Genomic DNA, 18,865 nt, shown 5'->3' with positions numbered 1-18,865 from the left:
ACTGTTTTAATAATTTCAAAAAAAAATCCTAATAAGTAAAATTTCACTAACTTCAGTAATATTGGACCTATCTGCATGAATTAGCTACTGGTTAATAAATTCAAAAAAATTGAACTTTACATAAGACTTAATTTTAACTTTGTTGAAGACCACCTATAGGGTTTGAAGACCTCTGTTTAAAAGTCAGCTCTGTTTACATAATCTTTGTTAAACTAAATGTCATTAAATAATTTAAGAATGTAAAACCCAATATCTATTAAGCTGAATGTCTTTCAATGATTTAAGAATATAAAACAATTAAAATTGATACATCCAATAAATTACATCTGAAAATTCAACCTCCCTGAACTTCTTGGCAAATCCAGGGATCCAAATGGATCTATAATAGGTAAAACAGAGACATGATATCCAAAATCAAAGGATCTGTAACGAGAATCATAAGTTTCATGTGAATAGCGGGCGATAGAGTTTGCATACCTCACACATCTGGGAAATGACGAGGAAGGGGTAAGTGGCCAATATAACCAGGGTGATACGCCATTGCTCGATGAATGCAATTATAACTGCAGTCACAATGAGCGACAAGTTTTGCAGTAGAATGGACCCACGGTCTACCACCAAACCTCTCACTAATGTTGCGTCCGACGCCAACCGAGAAGACACCAGGCCACTGTTATTGCTGTTATCATCAAACCACCCCACTTCATTTCGCAGGATTGCTGACACAATTACAAATTTCAAGTGCTGAGAAACTAGCGTAACCCCATGTTGAGTAAGCAACTAGAATAACAAAAAATTTCAAGATGCAAAACTCAATGGTTTTGGACCCTCAGCTAATATTAAATTTGCAGCTCACCTTTTTCTCATAATGTATTAAACGGAGAGGAGCTAGGTATTTAACAAACTGTGTGGCTGGGGAAATGTTTGTGTGTGAAAATCTATTATGCTCCTGTGGCTGTCTGGGTGGGGAAAATGTTCATGTGTGAAAATCTATTCAGCCCCTGGAAGGATAAGAAAAAATTCAAGGTGAGAAGTTCTTATTTTGGACTCTCAGGCACCTCAAAGTTTGCATCTCCCTTTTATTTTCAGTGTAATAAATTATCAGGTGTATCTGTAAGGATAAACTCAATCTGTTCAACTCTCAATCTGTTTAACTATTTGGTCATGGCTATTTTTCAACTTAGTATGGATAAGGGTTATATTTTTATAATAATAATAACAACTACATAAGTAAATGTGGTTGATATTTATAGATTGACTCATTTTTATTATTATTATTTAATTTTAAGGTCACCACCAAGCAAGACACCAAATTGGTGTATGAGACCACCTTGTTTATGGGACAAGGGATCCACCTCTTTGCAGTGATTTGACTGCTAAAGTCTACCAAGGCATTCATAATCTACCCCCTGTGGCTTTGAACATGTGACATCTTAAGAGGAAAGAGGTGCTTTTAACCATTAGGTCCACTCAAGTTGTAAAATGTGGAAAATGTGCCAATCCACCACATTTACTAACGAGGTTGTGCTAGTAGATGGCTGACATGCACACTGTTGATTTGTAAACCATGCTTGGCTATGATTCACATTACCTGACTATGGTTATAAATAGTTGTCAAGGGTTGACCATGGTTATTAAGGGATGGTTGAACAATGTTGAAGAGAGTTTATTAAAGTTGACCATGGTCAACCATTAATTTAACAATGTATTTATGTTATATGGATTTAACAATATTACATTTATGTTGATGATTGTTACATTGTTACATGAGTTCATCATGGTTGATGTTACATGAATGTACAATAATGGTTACATTAATGGGTGAAGAGGGTTGACAAGGTTGACCTTAGTTGAGTATGGTTGGTTATAAATAAACTTGATTTACTATGGTTGGTCAATAATATGGATGATATTTTTATAATAATAATAATAATTTATTATGAATGTCATTACTAAAGTCAAACATTTCAGAACCAGAATTAGACAACTAAAACCTATAAAAATATACATACTTTATAAAAATATAAATACTCTAACTTTCTGGAGTTAATTTAATGAACTACATATTATTAATAAACATCTAACTAACACATATTCTTAATCATTGATTAAATCCATTCCAGCCCTAGACTCACAGGTTATAATAATAAATTTGATATCCCACATACAAAGTTTGCAGCTGCTGTTTTAATTGAAGGATGCAATTCTCACCTGCGAACATCATCTCCCTCACACGTAATGTAAGACGTTCGCCCATTGTTGCGAAGTTGACATGTTCCACCACATGTGCAAAGACTGTGAGCACAGCAGCGGTGCAAAAAAGCAAGCAGATTTTGCGTATTTCACTTTTGGTGTAACCGTAATCCGCACTGTAAAGGGCCACCATGCCTTGAGTGACTCCCAGGGCAAACAAGGGTATTTGCCCTCCTGCAAATATTGCTCCCGACATCCCAAGGACAGCGCGCATCCAGTCTGGGGCAGCCATTTTGACCAATCGAGTAAAAGGAACTCTCTCAGTTTTGGCAATCTCGTTCGTCTCTGAACCAAAAGGCCTGGAAAATGCTCCCAAGGATGACTCCTTGTCTGATGCTTCGAAACTGAATGTTCTTTGCGAGATAGAGCCACCACCACCTCGTGAAACGACCGCACTGCATCATGAATCCAACGGATAACATCATGTCAGCCCAGGTACAATCAAGAAAGCATAAAAGGTAAACTAATCCTGTATCAAAAGAATTTCTTGCTTCAAATCTAATAAGAAATCCACCAAAATCTCAATAAAGAATGAACACCTAACAATGTTTCTTTCATTGCAATATATACTGAGATATATCATGAGATCAGATGTATTTAAGATTTAAAAATATATATGATTAGCGTAAATTTATTTTAATTTTGGATTTATTTTAGAAGAATCAAATTTTCTAAACACTTTTTTAGTATAAAATTTGAAGAAAAAATTACACCTCAATAGATTTTATCTCTCCACATTTGTTAGATAATAATTTAAAACAATCTACCCTGGTTATATATATATATATATGAAATAATTTTATTTTATATTTATTTTTAATTTATTTTAAATTATTTTCAGTTTATTTTTTATTTTTTTTAATTCAATTGAACCAGTCAAAATGTTTAAATAACATAATATAAGAGGACATTACAACATTATTTTCATAGGTTGGAAAGTGCCTCTAGACACAATAATGTTTATAGCTAGATGAAATCAGTCCACAGTCAATATGGTCGCACTGATTGCATCATATTATGATCTAATAGTACATAATCCAATTAAAATAATTCTGTATCAAAAAAATTTCTTGCTTCAAATTTAATAAAAAATCAACAAAAATTTCAACAAAGAATGAACACCTGACAATGTTTCTTTGATTACAATATATGTTGAGATATATATTGATCACAGAGAAATTGAGATAGATCATTAGATCAAATTGAGATATATTATTAGATCAGATGCATTTGAAATTGGACTATATATGAATCACCTGGGTAGATCTATCTTAATTCCAGATGAGAGATTAAATCTCTAAGTGTAAACCTTTTTTTAAGTGCAAAACTTGAAAAAAAGTTTATACCTTGTTAGATTTGATCCTTCTCCACACTTAATAAATCCGGATTTAAATTGGATCTACACTAGTTTCATATACATAGAATTTATTTTATTTTATTTTTAATATATATATATATATATATATATATATATATATATATATATTTTATTTTTTTTGAAATAATTTAATTTTTAATTTTTTTAAATAATTTTTTATATTTTATTTTATTTTTATTTAATTTAATCAGTCAAAATGTTTAAATAACATAACATAACAAGATATTACAACAACATCTCTTTCATATTGGATTGGAAAATACCTCTAGACACGACAACTTATATATCTAGATGAAATCAATCAACACTCAACAAAGTTGTATTGATACATAATCTAATGATACATAATCCAATTATATTTCAAAGAATATTCTAAATTTTGATAGACAGAAACAAATAAAACAAATAACTTAACTTTTCTACATCAAAATCAAATCCAAATATTCTAAGAATATGAATAAACCAATTATTCTAAAAATATTCTTCCTAAAAATTTTCCAAAATCTGACCAATAAAAACAACAATCAAGGAAAAAAATCTTCAAATCTGCAATCTCATTAAACTAACTAGTAACCTAAAATTATCTGAGAGATGCCAAGGCCATGATCCAGCCCACACCTTTTCTGACGAGAGAGGGCCGGACCCTCTGCAACCTCTTTACTCGATTCCTGCAACTTGACAAGGGTTGCATATGCTCCTCCCTCTTTGGACATCAGCGTTTTATGATCACCACTTTCCACAATTTTACCATTTTGAATTACAGCTATAATGTCTGCGTTTATTATAGTGGATAAGCGATGAGCAACTACTACGGTTGTCCGCCCAACCATGACACGATCGAGAGCTCCTTGCACACTTTTTTCAGATTCTGAATCCAAGGCACTGGTGGCCTCGTCCAGGAGAAGTATCGCTGGATTTTTAACTATAGCTCTAGAGATTGCTATTCGCTGTTTCTGTCCCCCAGATAATTGAACCCCTCGTTCACCAACCTGCAAGGTGAAGGATGATAGTCAGAATTAATTGTTATGATATAATGCTTCCTGCTTTGTCAAAATTGTTTTTAGCAGCTTTTTAGAAGATATTTGGGTCTAAACTCAAAAGTTCAATAAAGATAGATAGCTTTGTTATGAAGTATTAGGTAAACCATGAAAATCAATGTTTAAAATTTGTTTGAGTCAACTTAAGGTCGAAATTATGTAGATTGCAAATTCCAGAATATCTCAAAATCAGATAATTAAGAGAAAAGTCAAAAATTAACCTCTATCCTAACATCTCTTAAACAGTCTAATTTAAAAATATTCCTTAAATCTACAATCCACATGAAAACTTCTAAATTACCAAATTACCAGACTCTATGCCTATTGATTCTGACATGTACATTCCTTGAAAATTAATTCTGAGATTTTTTACTGTAAATCACCTGTGTTTCATAGCGATCCGGAAGATTATTTATGAAAAGATCAGCATCCGATAATTCTGCAGCCTGAGTAATTTCATCCATGGTTGCGTCACCCTTGCCATAAAGTATATTCTCCCGAATGGTCGTTGCAAATAATGCAGGTTCTTGATTCACCAGACCAATCTGCCCCCTCAACCATTTCAGCTCCAAGCTTTTAATGTCATGCCCATCCAACATAATTTTCCCTGCCAAAACCATAAAAATATACCTTGCCCATATTGATATCAACGGCCATAAAATTTTCAAAAATAAATAACTTAAAAGTTAATGCGTCAAATGTTTTAAGGATTTTTTTAAGTATATTTTTTCATTGAATTTGTTTAGTAGAAATTTATTTGTTGGAATTATAAATTTGAGTGGTAAATTTTTCACAATTTAAATAATTTTATAATGCTAAATTCATATATAGAATAAAAAATTCAATTTAAATCACAAAGATAAAAATTTGAATGAATTTTTTTTGGCCAGATTCCGATCAAAAACTCAATAACATCTGATAATTAGAAAGCACCTAACTTCACTAACTCAATAACATCTGATAATTAGAAAGCACCTAACTTCACTTAAAATGCTAGTTGACTGTACCTGAAATTGGGTCATAGAAGCGCTCAATGAAGGAGATAACAGTGCTTTTCCCAGATCCGCTGCCACCAACAATGGCAACCACCTTCCCCGCTGGAATACTGAAACTCAAATCCTCAAATATGATGACATCTGGACGAGATGGATAACTGAAGCGCACGTTTCGTAATTCAAGGTTTCCCTCTACGCTCTCTAGTCTGCTTCCTTTACCAGAGCTTGACTTTCCAGAAGAGTCTCGATTTATCATCTCAAAAATAGAATAAGCAGCACTTTGAGCTCGTCCGAATGCACTTATATCTGGCGCTGCTTGTCCAAGAGACCTGCACAGACCCTTCAGGCTAAGTTCTCATCACCCAGCAGTGGGAAAAAATGGAGTTGAAACAGCTCTGCCAAAATCAAGATGACAACTATGCCTATGTTTCAACAGAGACAAATCCAGAATGAAGAGAAGAGAACCTGTTGAGAATGACTTTTAAAAAGCTCATTTTTAAAAAATTGACTATTAAAAAGTTCATTTTTAAAAAATTAAGTTTAATCATGGTTAATTATGTATATATATGCATGTGTGAGTTAAGATTAACATATTTATTATTAAGTGTTGAGATAGAATTTGATAAGCAAATTGTTTACCTATTAAATACAGTTTAAAATGTTACAAAATTGTCAATATCTTTCTTTGAACTATGAAGATAAGGTGGATAAAATAAATGTGAAAACTGTTAAATTTAACAAACTAATCTGTTTTAGGATTCCAACCCTAGTATTGAATCTATTTAATCATATAACCTCAAACATAATTAAATTAAAAAAAATATCATTAAATTAAAAATGGAGATTTGAATTCACCCCTCAAACAAACAGGATAAGCCCATAACACCACCAACTAATGACTTTATTGCAGCTTGAGTCTGACATACCTTTGAGATAATCAGTATCAAGACTATGATACCTTTTTTCTTTTTGTAATTCTCCATATTTTTTCATAGATCAATCAGAAATTAGACTGGACATTCTATTTTATAAAGATGCCTGAATAAAAATCCCAGTGGGAATGGTAAAATAGTTGTCAAATTATTATTTACAGTCCACTGGTGACAACATTGAGCATCGTGGTGAATGCTTCCCCGCCATCTATTACCCCTTCGTGCACGACCCGACTTGTGTACCAGAGCAGCAACGCCCAGGACAAGAACAACAGGCAGTGCATGGATCCCAGTCCCAGACCTTTGGCTAATCCACTCTTTCTTCCAATCTCATATGTTTTCTGCAGAGCATTTTTGTACGAACTAACTGCCTTGTCCTCCCCGACGAATGCATACACCGTCCGCAGATTCCCAATTACCTGCCCTTTTCAGTAAGGGGCAATTCAGTGATCTAATATCATTGTCAAAGAAACTGTATAGAAACCTATGCTACCAGAAAAAAGAATCTCAACAAGCAACAAAAATTCACCAGGTTCTGACTAACCACTAAAGCGTTCAGATAGGGATTATTTATTCTTCCTAAAAACAGTAACCTTAAAAAAAAATTTGCAGTGTGATAACTTTTATCAGTCATTCTCTGATTTAGAAATTTGTAACTATTTCCATTATGAAAGGGATGTAAAATATTGTACAGAACAACTAATTTACCATAAAACAAGAACCTCTTTTCACCATTACTGAGTTTACAATAAATACAGAGCCCACAGTGATATTATTTCTATAAAAACTACAATCATTTCTCACAATCATGGAATTTACAGTAAGAAACTAGAATCACTTTTCATATTTATAATAAAAACAAAGAACCTCTTTTCACATTACTGAGTTTGCAATAAATACAAAAGCCACTCTATTTTACTCATTATTTCTATAAAAACAAGAATCACTTCTCATAATCATGGAATTTACGAAGTAACAACTAATTTACCATAAGAAACCAGAACCACTTTTCATATTTACAATAAAAACAAAAATCTATTTCCATCATTACTGAGCTTACAATAAATACAAAAACCACTTTATTAATTATATTTTTATAAACACCAAAATCACTTTTCATAATCATGGAATTTACTGTAACAACTAATTTACAGTAAGAAACAGAACCATTTTTCATTTTTGCAATAAAAGCAAGAATCTCTGTAAAACATTACTTTACTGTCAGCAATAAAAGCAAGAATCTTTGTAAAACATTACTGTGTTTACAATAAATACAAAAACCACTTTACTGATATTATTTCTATAAAAACAAAAACCACTTGGCATAATCATGGAATTTACAATAACAACTAATTTACAATAAAAAAAACAAGAACCACTTTTCACCATTACTACAAAAAAGTCCAATTACCATTAATAAGAAAAGGCCAATTTCTTATTATTGCTTAATAGGAAAAATTTAACTTTTAATAATGAATCATGTAATTTACAATAAAACTAGATGCCACTTCCTGATCATTGTTGGAAAATGAAAATTGGGCAACCATCTAAATGTGATTTGTGTTTTGCTCATGGTTGGGAAATGCGGAAATTAAACAATGTTATAAACATGATTGTTACGGAAGAACAAGAACCACTCTCTGCTATCATGGAATTTATAATAAAAACAAAAATCTTTTTGACCGGAAAAATTGGACAATGATTCCAAAATTATTCACTCTCATACCCCAATATAAAAAAAGTGCAAAAATATTATAGATTATTCAAATTTCTAAAATTAAAAACGTAAAATTCATCACAAAATGTTAAAATTAAAAACATATGATTCATAACAAAAGGGTGCAATAGCTTGCAATAGTGCAAATATCAAAATGTTCACTCTTGAATTTGTATATAAGAGATCAGCGCACAATTAAAATAACTGACTAACTTTTTCATTCGATATCAAGGATGGACAGAGCGCCAAATTTCTTGACCAGTAATTTTGAGGAACGCTACTATATCCTCGTCAGTCTACCTCAATGGTCTGCCTAGAATGCAAGATTTTACTGAACCCACAAAAAACATTTGGAACTTACACTATTTCTTTTATAGATGGCATTTCACTGAACCCACACAAGCCTTTTGGAAGTTTACACAGTTTTTTGTTGGAATATTAATTCCAACTGCCGTGCAATGTTGCCGGAAGCCGACAGTTGAACAGCGACCATTAAACGGCGACCGTAAAACTACTCCAGAAAACCGCCGGTGCTCATCACACCGCTTTTCATCGAAAGCTGTTTTTCCTCCAAGGGCTCCGATCAGTGCGACCTATTGACGCATATCCTCAATACGGTTTCAAAACCGCTCATTCCCTGGCCGGTAATGTTCGTTTGGTTTGGGCAAGCGATATTCGTCCGATTGCGAGGATGACTGTCCGGTGTTGATCAAGTCAAAGCTGCGTACAGATCTGCAGGGCATGGAGATTGCGTGGAGTAAAGATTTTTGTTTGATCGTCGTTTGCTGCAGTGAATTCACAGATTGTACATACGCTCCAGAAATTAATTTATCTCCATACCGAAGTAATTGAGGAAATTTACTTCAGTCAGTGAATGTTGGTAAAACATTCAATTTTCTTTAATGCACAGGAGTTGCTCGTTTTAGGGTAAGAGTAAAAACAAAGTTTTTGTTGTTGTTCTGGAGTAAGGTATGAAATGAAATGGGCGCAGCACTGTGAACTGAAGTGTGCAGCAGCGCAAAAGAAAAAAATGCACAGCAGTGCAGAGATTGAAAATTGTAATGTAATGTGAGGGAAGCGTGCAGTGAATATACACAGCAGTGTAGTTCGTTGAAGAAATGGGAATCCACGCAGCAGCGTGAGGTAGTTTTTGTTGTTGAAAAAAAATGTGGAATGTGCAGCAGCACAAGTATATTGTTTTGAGAACGCATATGAAATCCAAGGGGGAGCACATAGTTGTTTTGTTGTGAAAACAAAAGGGAACACACGCGGGAGCGCGTATGTGTAATTTCCACACAGCGATGTGTTGATCTCTCTAGCAGAGACAAAAGTTTTATTTTGTAATGCAGCAGCATGAAGATTATTTTTTTGTTGAAGAAACGAAATGTAATGAGGAGAAGGGAAGCACGCATCAGTGCAAATCATGAAATCTTTCACACAACAGTGAGAAGGGAAATCGTGAATGAAACAAGAGGATTTTTTTTTTCTTTACAGCAGTAAATGTAAGATCTTGTTTTTACAGTAGTGAATGTAAAAGATTTTTACACACAGCAGTGTAAAATCTCAGGTGGAGGCAGAGTAATTTTGTTTTTGGTGGAAGTTCTTGGTTAATCCCTCTGTTAAAGAGGAAGATGCTTTTCAGCACAGTCTCCGGTGAATCCCTCTGTTAAGAGGAAGATCTGTTGTATTTGGTGAATCCATCTGTCAAGAGGAAGATGCTTTTCAACATAGACTGGTGAATCCCTCTGGTTAAGAGGAAGATGCTCTTCAGCATAATCTTTGGTGAATCCCTCTGTCAAGAGAAAGATGCTTTTCAGCATAGACTGGTGAATCCCTCTGGTTAAGAGGAAGATGCTCTTCAGCATAATCTCTGGTGAATCCCTCTATGTGAGGAAGATGTTTTGTAACAATTGGTTTATTGTAAATGAATAGAAGTTTTTTTTGTTTGTTGCTGAAACTTTATCTTCAGCAAGCTGAAATTCTGTCTGCAGCAAGATCCTGTGTTAAAGATCTTGTGTTGTAAAACAGAGTATTATCCTCTGTTCAAGTGATTTTTTTTTGTTCTGGAATTATCAGAAATTCCTAGCAGAGTATCATTCTTTGTGTTGTGTTTGTTTTGTTTTTGGAATTTTAGCAGAAAAAATTCCCAACGTTAAAACAGAGCATTGTCTCTCTGTTCAGTTTGTTCGAAATTACCATAAATTTCCAACATGGTATCATAGCTAGTCCAGGCTCTTTGAAGGTGTCAAAGAAGCTGAAGGAAGGATTCTTGTTGCAGCAGCTTTTTTAGCAGCGTGAAGACTCAGCAAAAGGATCCAGGTATTTCTCAAAGTTTTCTGTGTTACTATTGAAGACAGTCAGTTAGTTTAGATACTCAGTCAAATGGCGAGGTCAAAGAAGAAAGTCATCAATCATGCTAAGAATGTGTCTCCCTCTACTACTAAAATAGAAGACAATCAACTTGAAAGCTTTCTATTTGAGGCCCCAAGATTCAATGGGAATTATTGTATATGGGAAGTAAAAATGAGGGTTTTCTTACAGTCTCAAGGGATAGAAATTTGGGAATCAGTGATTGATGATATTAGGTAGGATAGAGAATCCAAGGAGTACAATGCAAAAGCAGCAAAGATAATCTTGGATGGGCTGCCTGATTCTGTAAAGAAGAATCTAGGAAAATATTCATCAGCAAAGGATATATGGGACAAACTTCATGACCTTCACGCAAAGGGAGCACTGACCATGACCATCAATCAAGAAGGAAATTCTGAACCCATCATAGAAGCTGAAAATGAGAAGGTTGACCTCATCAAGCTTCAAGTACAAGAAAGGGATGAAGAGCTCGCCAAGCTTAAGAAGGAACTTGATCAAAGCAAAAGGAAGCATCATGAAGAAGTCATATCCATGACAAATCAATTGAATAAACCAAAGAAGCAGGAAAATACCTTGTCAAGTCAACTTAAACAAAGGCATAAGAGCGTGAACAAACTTGAAGAAGAGATTGGTCAGTAGAAGGTAGAGGTCTCCTCCCTTAAGTCTCAATTACAAGAAGCCAGGAAACAGGCACAAGAAGCTGAGAAGAAAATGGAGAGAAGTCAAGCAAAGAATGAAGAAATATTCAAAATGAAGTCAAAGATCATCTCCCTTAAAATAGTAGCAGTTGAAGCTACTCGTAGCAAGGAAGAAACTGAGGAACAACTTGCAAAGAAGAATAATGAGTGTGAAAGATTGGAAGAAGAGATTGTCCTCCTCAGAAAAAAGGTTAAAGGGATGAACAAAATCATGAAGAGCTCTCAAGTCTTGGATGACATGCTCAGCTATCATAGATGTCCATTTGATAAATCAAGACTTGGGTATGAAGGTGAACCCTCGAACAAGAATGAAATTGCTTTAAGCAAAAGAGATGTGAAGAAGCCAGAGAGAAATTGTGATGCTCCTAGTTCCAGCAAAGGCAGGGAGAAAAATCAAGGCTACAATAGCAGAAATCTTGCTCCAAGTAGAAAACCAACTCCAAAAATAAATGTAGATGATGTCAAAGAGGCAAGAGGGAATGGTAATCATCAAAGAATCTCAAGGCAAAAAGGCTTCAGAAGTACATCAAGGAAACCTCCATCTCCCAGGTACCAAAGTTCATTTTTTGGTTATTGTTATTCTTGTTCAAACTTTGGTCATATGGCAAAAGACTGTAAGGCATCTCATAGAGATAGATGTTATAGTCTCCGACAACCTCCAAGAAACAACTTTACAGGAAGAAATCATGAAATATTATTCATGAACAATGTAGAATGCTTCAAGTGTCATAACATTGGTCATATGGCACGTGATTGTAACTTAACATGGGCTCTTACACAAGCTAGAACCATGCAAAAGAAGAAAGCTACACAAGTATGGAGAAGGAAGGAAATACAGTCTGAAAGTCCTTTGAGCTCCCCAGCCAATCTAAGTTTTTTTTGAGAAGACTTTGCCGAAAGAAGATGATGCTTACACTTAGGGGGAGCCAGTAATTCTTGATCATTACAGTAAAGGCAGAATATGTGGCAGCTATAGCAGCAGCATGTCAAGAAATTTGGATGAGAAGGATGTTAAGGAGCTTAGGCCAAGAGCAAGCAAAATGAACTGTAATTTTAACCCAGCAGTTGAAATTAAAGGGGAGTGCTGGAATATTAATTCCAACTGCCGTGCAGTGTTGCCAGAAGTCGAGAGTTGAACAACGACCATTAAACGGCGACCGTAAAACTACTCCAAAAAACCGTCGGTGCTCATTGCACCGCTTTTCATCGAAAGCTGTTTTTCCTCCAAGGGCTCCGATCAGTGCGACCTGTTGACACGTGTCCTTAATACGGTTTCAAAACCGCTCATTCCCCGGCCGATAATGTTCGTTTGGTTTGGGCAAGCGATATTCGTCCAATTGCGAGGATGACTGTCCGCTGTCGATCAAGTCAAAGCTGCGTACAGGTCTGCAGGGCATGGAGATTGCGTGGAGTAAAGATTTTCGTTTGACCGCCGTTTGCTACAGTGAATTCACAGATTGTACATACGCTCCAGAAATTAATTTATCTCCATACCGAAGTAATTGAGAAAATTTACTTTAGTCAGTGAATGTTGGTAAAACATTCAATTTTCTTTAATGCACAAGAGTTGCTCGTTTTAGGGTAAGAGTAAAAACAAAGTTTTAGTTGTTGTTCTGGAGTAAGGTATCAAATGAAATGGGTGCAGCATTGTGAACTGAAGTGTGCAGCAGTGCAAAAGAAAAATAAAAATGCACAGCTGTGCAGAGATTGAAAATTGTAATGTAATGTGAGGGAAGCGTGCAGTGAATATACACAGCAGTGTAGTTCGTTGAAGAAATGAGAATCCACGCAGCAGCGTGAGGTAGTTTTTGTTGTTAAAAAAAAATGTGGAATGTGCAGCAGCACAAGTATATTGTTTTGAGAACGCATATGAAATCCAAGGGGGAGCACGTAGTTGTTTTGTTGTGAAAACAAAAGGGGAAGCACGCGGCAGCGCGTATGTGTAATTTCCACACAGCAGTGTGTTGATCTCTCCAGCAGAGACAAAAGTTTTATTTTGTAATGCAGCAGCATGAAGATTATTTTTTTGTTGAAGAAACGAAATGTAATGAGGAGAAGGGAAGCACGCATCAGTGCAAATCATGAAATCTTTCACACAGCAGTGAAAAGGGCAATCGTGAATGAAACAAGAGGATTTTTCTTTCTTTACAGCAGTAAATGTAAGATCTTGTTTTTACGGTAGTGAATTAAAAGATTTTAACACACAGCAATGTAAAATCTCAGGTGGAGGCAGAGTAATTTTGTTTTTGGTGGAAGTTCTTGGTGAATCCCTCTGTTAAAGAGGAAGATGCTTTTCAGCATAGTCTCTTGTGAATCCCTCTGTTAAGAGGAAGATCTGTTGTCTTTGGTGAATCCCTCTGTCAAGAGGAAGATGCTTTTCAACATAGACTGGTGAATCCCTCTGGTTAAGAGGAAGATGCTCTTCAGCATAATCTTTGGTGAATCCCTCTGTCAAGAGACAGATGCTTTTCAGCATAGACGGGTGAATCCCTCTGGTTAAGAGGAAGATGATCTTCAGCATAATCTCTGGTGAATCCCTCTATGTGAGGAAGAAGTTTTGTAACAGTTGGTTATTGTAAATGAATAGAAGTTTTTTTGTTTGTTGTTGAAACTTTATCTTCAGCAAGCTGAAATTCTGTCTACAGCAAGATCCTGTGTTGTAAAACAGAGTATTATCCTCTGTTCAAGTGATTTTTTTTTGTTCTGGAATTATTAGAAATTCCTAGCAGAGTATCATTCTCTGTGTTGTGTTTGTATTGTTTTTGGAATTTTAGCAGAAAAAATTCCCAACGTTAAAACAGAGCATTGTCTCTCTGTTCAGTTTGTTCGAAATTATCAGAAATTTCCAACATGGTATCAGAGCTCGTCCAGGCTCTCTGAAGGTGTCAAAGAAGCTGAAGGAAGGATTCTTGCTGCAGCAACTTCTTCAGCAGTGTGAAGACTCAACAAAAGGATCCAGGTATTTCTCAAAGTTTTCTGTGTTACTATTGAAGACAGTCAGTTATTTTAGATACTCAGTCAAATGGCGAGGTCAAAGAAGAAAGTCACCAATCCTGCTAAGAATGTGTCTCCCTCTACTACTAAAATAGAAGACAATCAACTTGAAAGCTTTCTATTTGAGGCCCCAAGGTTCAATGGGAATTATTATATATGGGAAGTAAAAATGAGGGTTTTCTTACAGTCTCAAGGGATCGAAATTTGGGAATCAGTGATTGATGATAGCAGGCAGGATAGAGAATCCAAGGAGTACAATGCAAAAGTAGAAAAGATAATCTTGGATGGGCTGCCTGATTTTGTAAAGAAGAATCTAGGAAAATATTCATCAGCAAAGGATATATGGGACAGACTTCATGACCTTCACGCAAAGGGAGCACTGACCATGACCATCAATCAAGAAGGAAATTCTGAACCCATCATAGAAGCTGAAAATGAGAAGGTTGACCTCATCAAGCTTCAAGTACAAGAAAGGGATGAAGGGCTTGCCAAGCTTAAGAAGGAACTTGATCAAAGCAAAAGGAAGCATCATGAAGAAGTCATATCCATGACAACTCAATTGAATAAAGCAAAGAAGCAGGAAACTACCTTGTCAAGTCAACTTGAACAAAGGCACAAGAGCGTGAACAAACTTGAAAAAGAGATTGGTCAGTAGAAGGTAGAGGTCTCCTCCCTTAAGTCTCAATTACAAGAAGCCAGGAAACAGGCACAAGAAGCTAAGAAGAAAATGGAGAGTAGTCAAGCAAAGAATGAAGAAATCTTCAAAATGAAGTCAGAGATCATCTCCCTTAAAATAGTAGCAGCTGAAGCTACTCGTAGCAAGGAAGAAACTGAGGAACAACTTGCAAAGAAGAATAATGAGTGTGAAAGATTGGAAGAAGAGATTGTCCTCCTCAGAAGAAAGGTTGAAGGGATGAACAAAATCATGAAGAGCTCTCAAGCCTTGGATGACATGCTCAGCTATCACAGATGTCCATTTGATAAATCAGGACTCGGGTATGAAGGTGAACCCTCAAACAAGAATGAAAATGCTTTAAGCAAAAGGGATGTGAAGAAGCCAGAAGGAAATTGTGATGCTCCTAGTTCTAGCAAAGGCAAGGAGAAAAATCAAGGCTACAATAGAAGAAATCTTGCTCCAAGTAGAAAACCAGCTCCAAAAAGAAATGTAGATAATGTCAAAGAGGCAAGAGGGAATGGTAATCATTAAAGGATCTCAAGGCAACAAGGCTTCAGAAGTACATCAAGGAAACCTCCATCTCCCAGGTACCAAAGTTCATTTTTTGGTTATTGTAATTCTTGTTCAAACTTTGGTCATATGGAAAAAAACTGTAAGGCATCTCATAGAGATAGATGTTATAGTCTCCGACAACCTCCAAGAAACAACTTTACAGGAAGAAATCATGAAATCTTATTCATGAACAATGTAGAATGCTTCAAGTGTCATAACATTGGTCATATGGCACGTGATTGTAGCTTAACATGGGCTCTTACACAAGCTAGAACCATGCAAAAGAAGAAAGTTACACAAGTATGGAGAAGGAAGGAAATACAGTCCGAAAGTCCTTTGAGCTCCCCAGCCAATCTAAGTTTCTTTTGAGAAGACTTTGCCGAAAGAAGATGATGCATACACTTAGGGGGAGCTAGTAATTCTTGATCATTACAGTAGAGGCAGAATATGTGGCAGCTACAGCAGCAACATGTCAAGAAATTTGGATGAGAAGGATGTTAAGGAGCTTAGGCCAAGAGCAAGCAAAGGAACTGTAATTTTAACCCAGCAGTTGAAATTAAAGGGGAGTGTTGGAATATTAATTCCAACTACCGTGCAGTGTTGCCGGAAGCCGACAGTTGAACAACGACCATTAAACGGCGACCGTAAAACTACTCCAGAAAACCGCCGGTGCTCATCGCACCGCTTTTCATCAAAAGTTGTTTTTCCTCCAAGGGCTCCGATCAGTGCGACCTATTGACGCGTGTCCTCAGTATGGTTTCAAAACCGCTCATTCCCCAGCCGGTAATGTTCGTTTGGTTTGGGCAAGTGATATTCGTCCGATTGCGAGGATGACTGTCCGCTGTCGATCAAGTCAAAGCTGCGTACAGGTCTATAGGGAATGGAGATCGCGTGGAGTAAAGATTTTCGTTTGACTGCTGTTTGCTGCAGTGAATTCACAGATTGTACATACGCCCCATAAATTAATTTATCTCCATACCAAAGTAATTGAGGAAATTCACTTGAGTCAGTGAATGTTGGTAAAAAATTCAATTTTCTTTAATGCATAGGAGTTGCTCGTTTTAGGGTAAGAGTAAAAACAAAGTTTTAGTTGTTGTTCTGGAGTAAGGTATCAAATGAAATGGGCGCAGCACTGTGAACTAAAGTGTGCAGCAGCGCAAAAGAAAAATAAAAATGCACAGCAGTGCAGAGATTGAAAATTGTAATGCAATGTGAGGGAAGCGTGCAGTCAATATACACAGCAGTGTAGTTCGTTGAAGAAATGAGATCCACGCAGCAGCGTGAGGTAGTTTTTGTTGTTAAAAAAAATGTGGAATGTGCAGCAGCACAAGCATATTGTTTTGAGAATGCATATGAAATCCAAGGGTGAGCACGTAGTTGTTTTGTTGTGAAAACAAAAGGGGAAGCACGCGGGAGCGCGTATGTGTAATTTCCACACAGCAGTGTGTTGATCTCTCCAGCAGAGACAAAAGTTTTATTTTGTAATGCAGCAGCATGAAGATTATTTTTTTGTTGAAGAAACGAAATATAATGAGGAGAAGGGAAGCACGCATCAGTGCAAATCATGAAATCTTTCACACAGCAGTGAGAAGGGCAATCATGAATGAAACAAGAGGAATTTTTTTTTCTTTACAACAGTAAATGTAAGATCTTGTTTTTACGGTAGTGAATGTAAAATATTTTTACACACAACAGTGTAAAATATCAGGTGGAGGCAAAGTAATTTTGTTTTTGGTGGAAGTTCTTGGTGAATCCCTCTGTTAAAGAGGAAGATGCTTTTCAACACAGTCTCCGGTGAATCCCTCTGTTAAGAGGAAGATATGTTGTCTTTGGTGAATCCCTCTGTCAAGAGGAAGATGCTTTTCAGCATAGACTGGTGAATCCCTCTGGTTAAGAGGAAGATGCTTTTCAACATAATCTTTGGTGAATCCCTCTGTCAAGAGAAAGATGCTTTTCAGCATAGATTGGTGAATCCCTCTGGTTAAGAGGAAGATGCTCTTCAGCATAATCTCTGGTGAATCCCTCTATGTGAGGAAGAAGTTTTGTAACAGTTGGTTTATTGTAAATGAATAGAAGTTTTTTTTGTTTGTTGCTGAAAATTTATCTTCAGCAAGCTGAAATTCTGTCTGTAGCAAAATCCCGTGTTAAAGATCTTGTGTTGTAAAACAGAGTATTATCCTCTGTTCAAGTGATTTTTTTTTGTTCTGGAATTATCAGAAATTCCTAGCAGAGTATCATTCTCTGTGTTGTGTTTGTTTTGTTTTTGGAATTTTAGCAGAAAAAATTCCCAACGTTAAAACAGAGCATTGTCTCTCTGTTCAGTTTGTTCGAAATTACCATAAATTTCCAACATGGTATCAAAGCTAGTCCAGGCTCTTTGAAGGTGTCAAAGAAGCTGAAGGAAGGATTCTTGCTGCAGCAGCTTCTTCAACAGCGTGAAGACTCAGCAAAAGGATCCAGGTATTTCTCAAAGTTTTCTGTGTTATTATTGAAGACAATCAGTTATTTTAGATACTCAGTCAAATGGCGAGGTCAAAGAAGAAAGTCACCAATCCTGCTAAGAATGTGTCTCCCTCTACTACTAAAATAGAAGACAATCAACTTGAAAGCTTTCTATTTGAGGCCCCAAGGTTCAATGGGAATTATTATATATGGGAAGTAAAAATGAGGGTTTTCTTACAGTCTCAAGGGATTGAAATTTGGGAATCAGTGATTGATGATAGCAGGAAGGATAGAGAATCCAAGGAGTACAATGCAAAAGCAGCAAAGATAATCTTGGATGGGCTGCCTGATTCTGTAAAGAAGAATCTAGGAAAATATTCATCAGCAAAGGATATATGGGACAGACTTCATGACCTTCACGCAAAGGGAGCACTGACCATGACCATCAATCAAGAAGGAAATTCTGAACCCATCATAGAAGCTGAAAATGAGAAGGTTGACCTCATCAAGCTTCAAGTACAAGAAAGGGATGAAGAGCTCGCCAAGCTTAAGAAGGAACTTGATCAAAGCAAAAGGAAGCATCATGAAGAAGTCATATCCATGACAAATCAATTGAATAAACCAAAGAAGCAGGAAAATACCTTGTCAAGTCAACTTGAACAAAGGCACAAGAGCGTGAACAAACTTGAAGAAGAGATTGGTCAGTACAAGGTAGAGGTCTCCTCCCTTAAGTCTCAATTACAAGAAGCCAGGAAACAAGCACAAGAAGCTGAGAAGAAAATGGAGAGCAGTCAAGAAAAGAATGAAAAAATCTTCAAAAT

The 18,865-nt window shown here is 36.0% G+C and overlaps 1 protein-coding gene across 1 annotated transcript in view; it reads right to left on the bottom strand.

Moving 5' to 3' along the window:
* The window catches only part of LOC149241008 (ABC transporter B family member 10-like), a 28,030-nt gene that overhangs the window by 2,798 nt on the left and 6,367 nt on the right, over nt 1-18,865 (bottom strand). Inside the window, exons 5-10 of the mRNA XM_089373856.1 lie at nt 6,755-7,014; nt 5,676-5,992; nt 5,052-5,275; nt 4,250-4,620; nt 2,212-2,648; nt 478-719 (exon numbers count right to left, since the gene is read on the bottom strand). Coding sequence (XP_089229982.1) covers nt 478-719; nt 2,212-2,648; nt 4,250-4,620; nt 5,052-5,275; nt 5,676-5,992; nt 6,755-7,014 — 1,851 coding nt within the window. The remainder of the gene's footprint in view (nt 1-477; nt 720-2,211; nt 2,649-4,249; nt 4,621-5,051; nt 5,276-5,675; nt 5,993-6,754; nt 7,015-18,865) is intronic.

The sequence above is a fragment of the Pinus tabuliformis genome, chromosome 8, assembly GCF_031772625.1.
Source record: "Pinus tabuliformis cultivar Carrire ecotype Pingquan chromosome 8, CPIR1, whole genome shotgun sequence".
Lineage (NCBI taxonomy): Eukaryota > Viridiplantae > Streptophyta > Pinopsida > Pinales > Pinaceae > Pinus > Pinus tabuliformis.
This window is presented reverse-complemented; position numbering and strand designations above follow the sequence as displayed.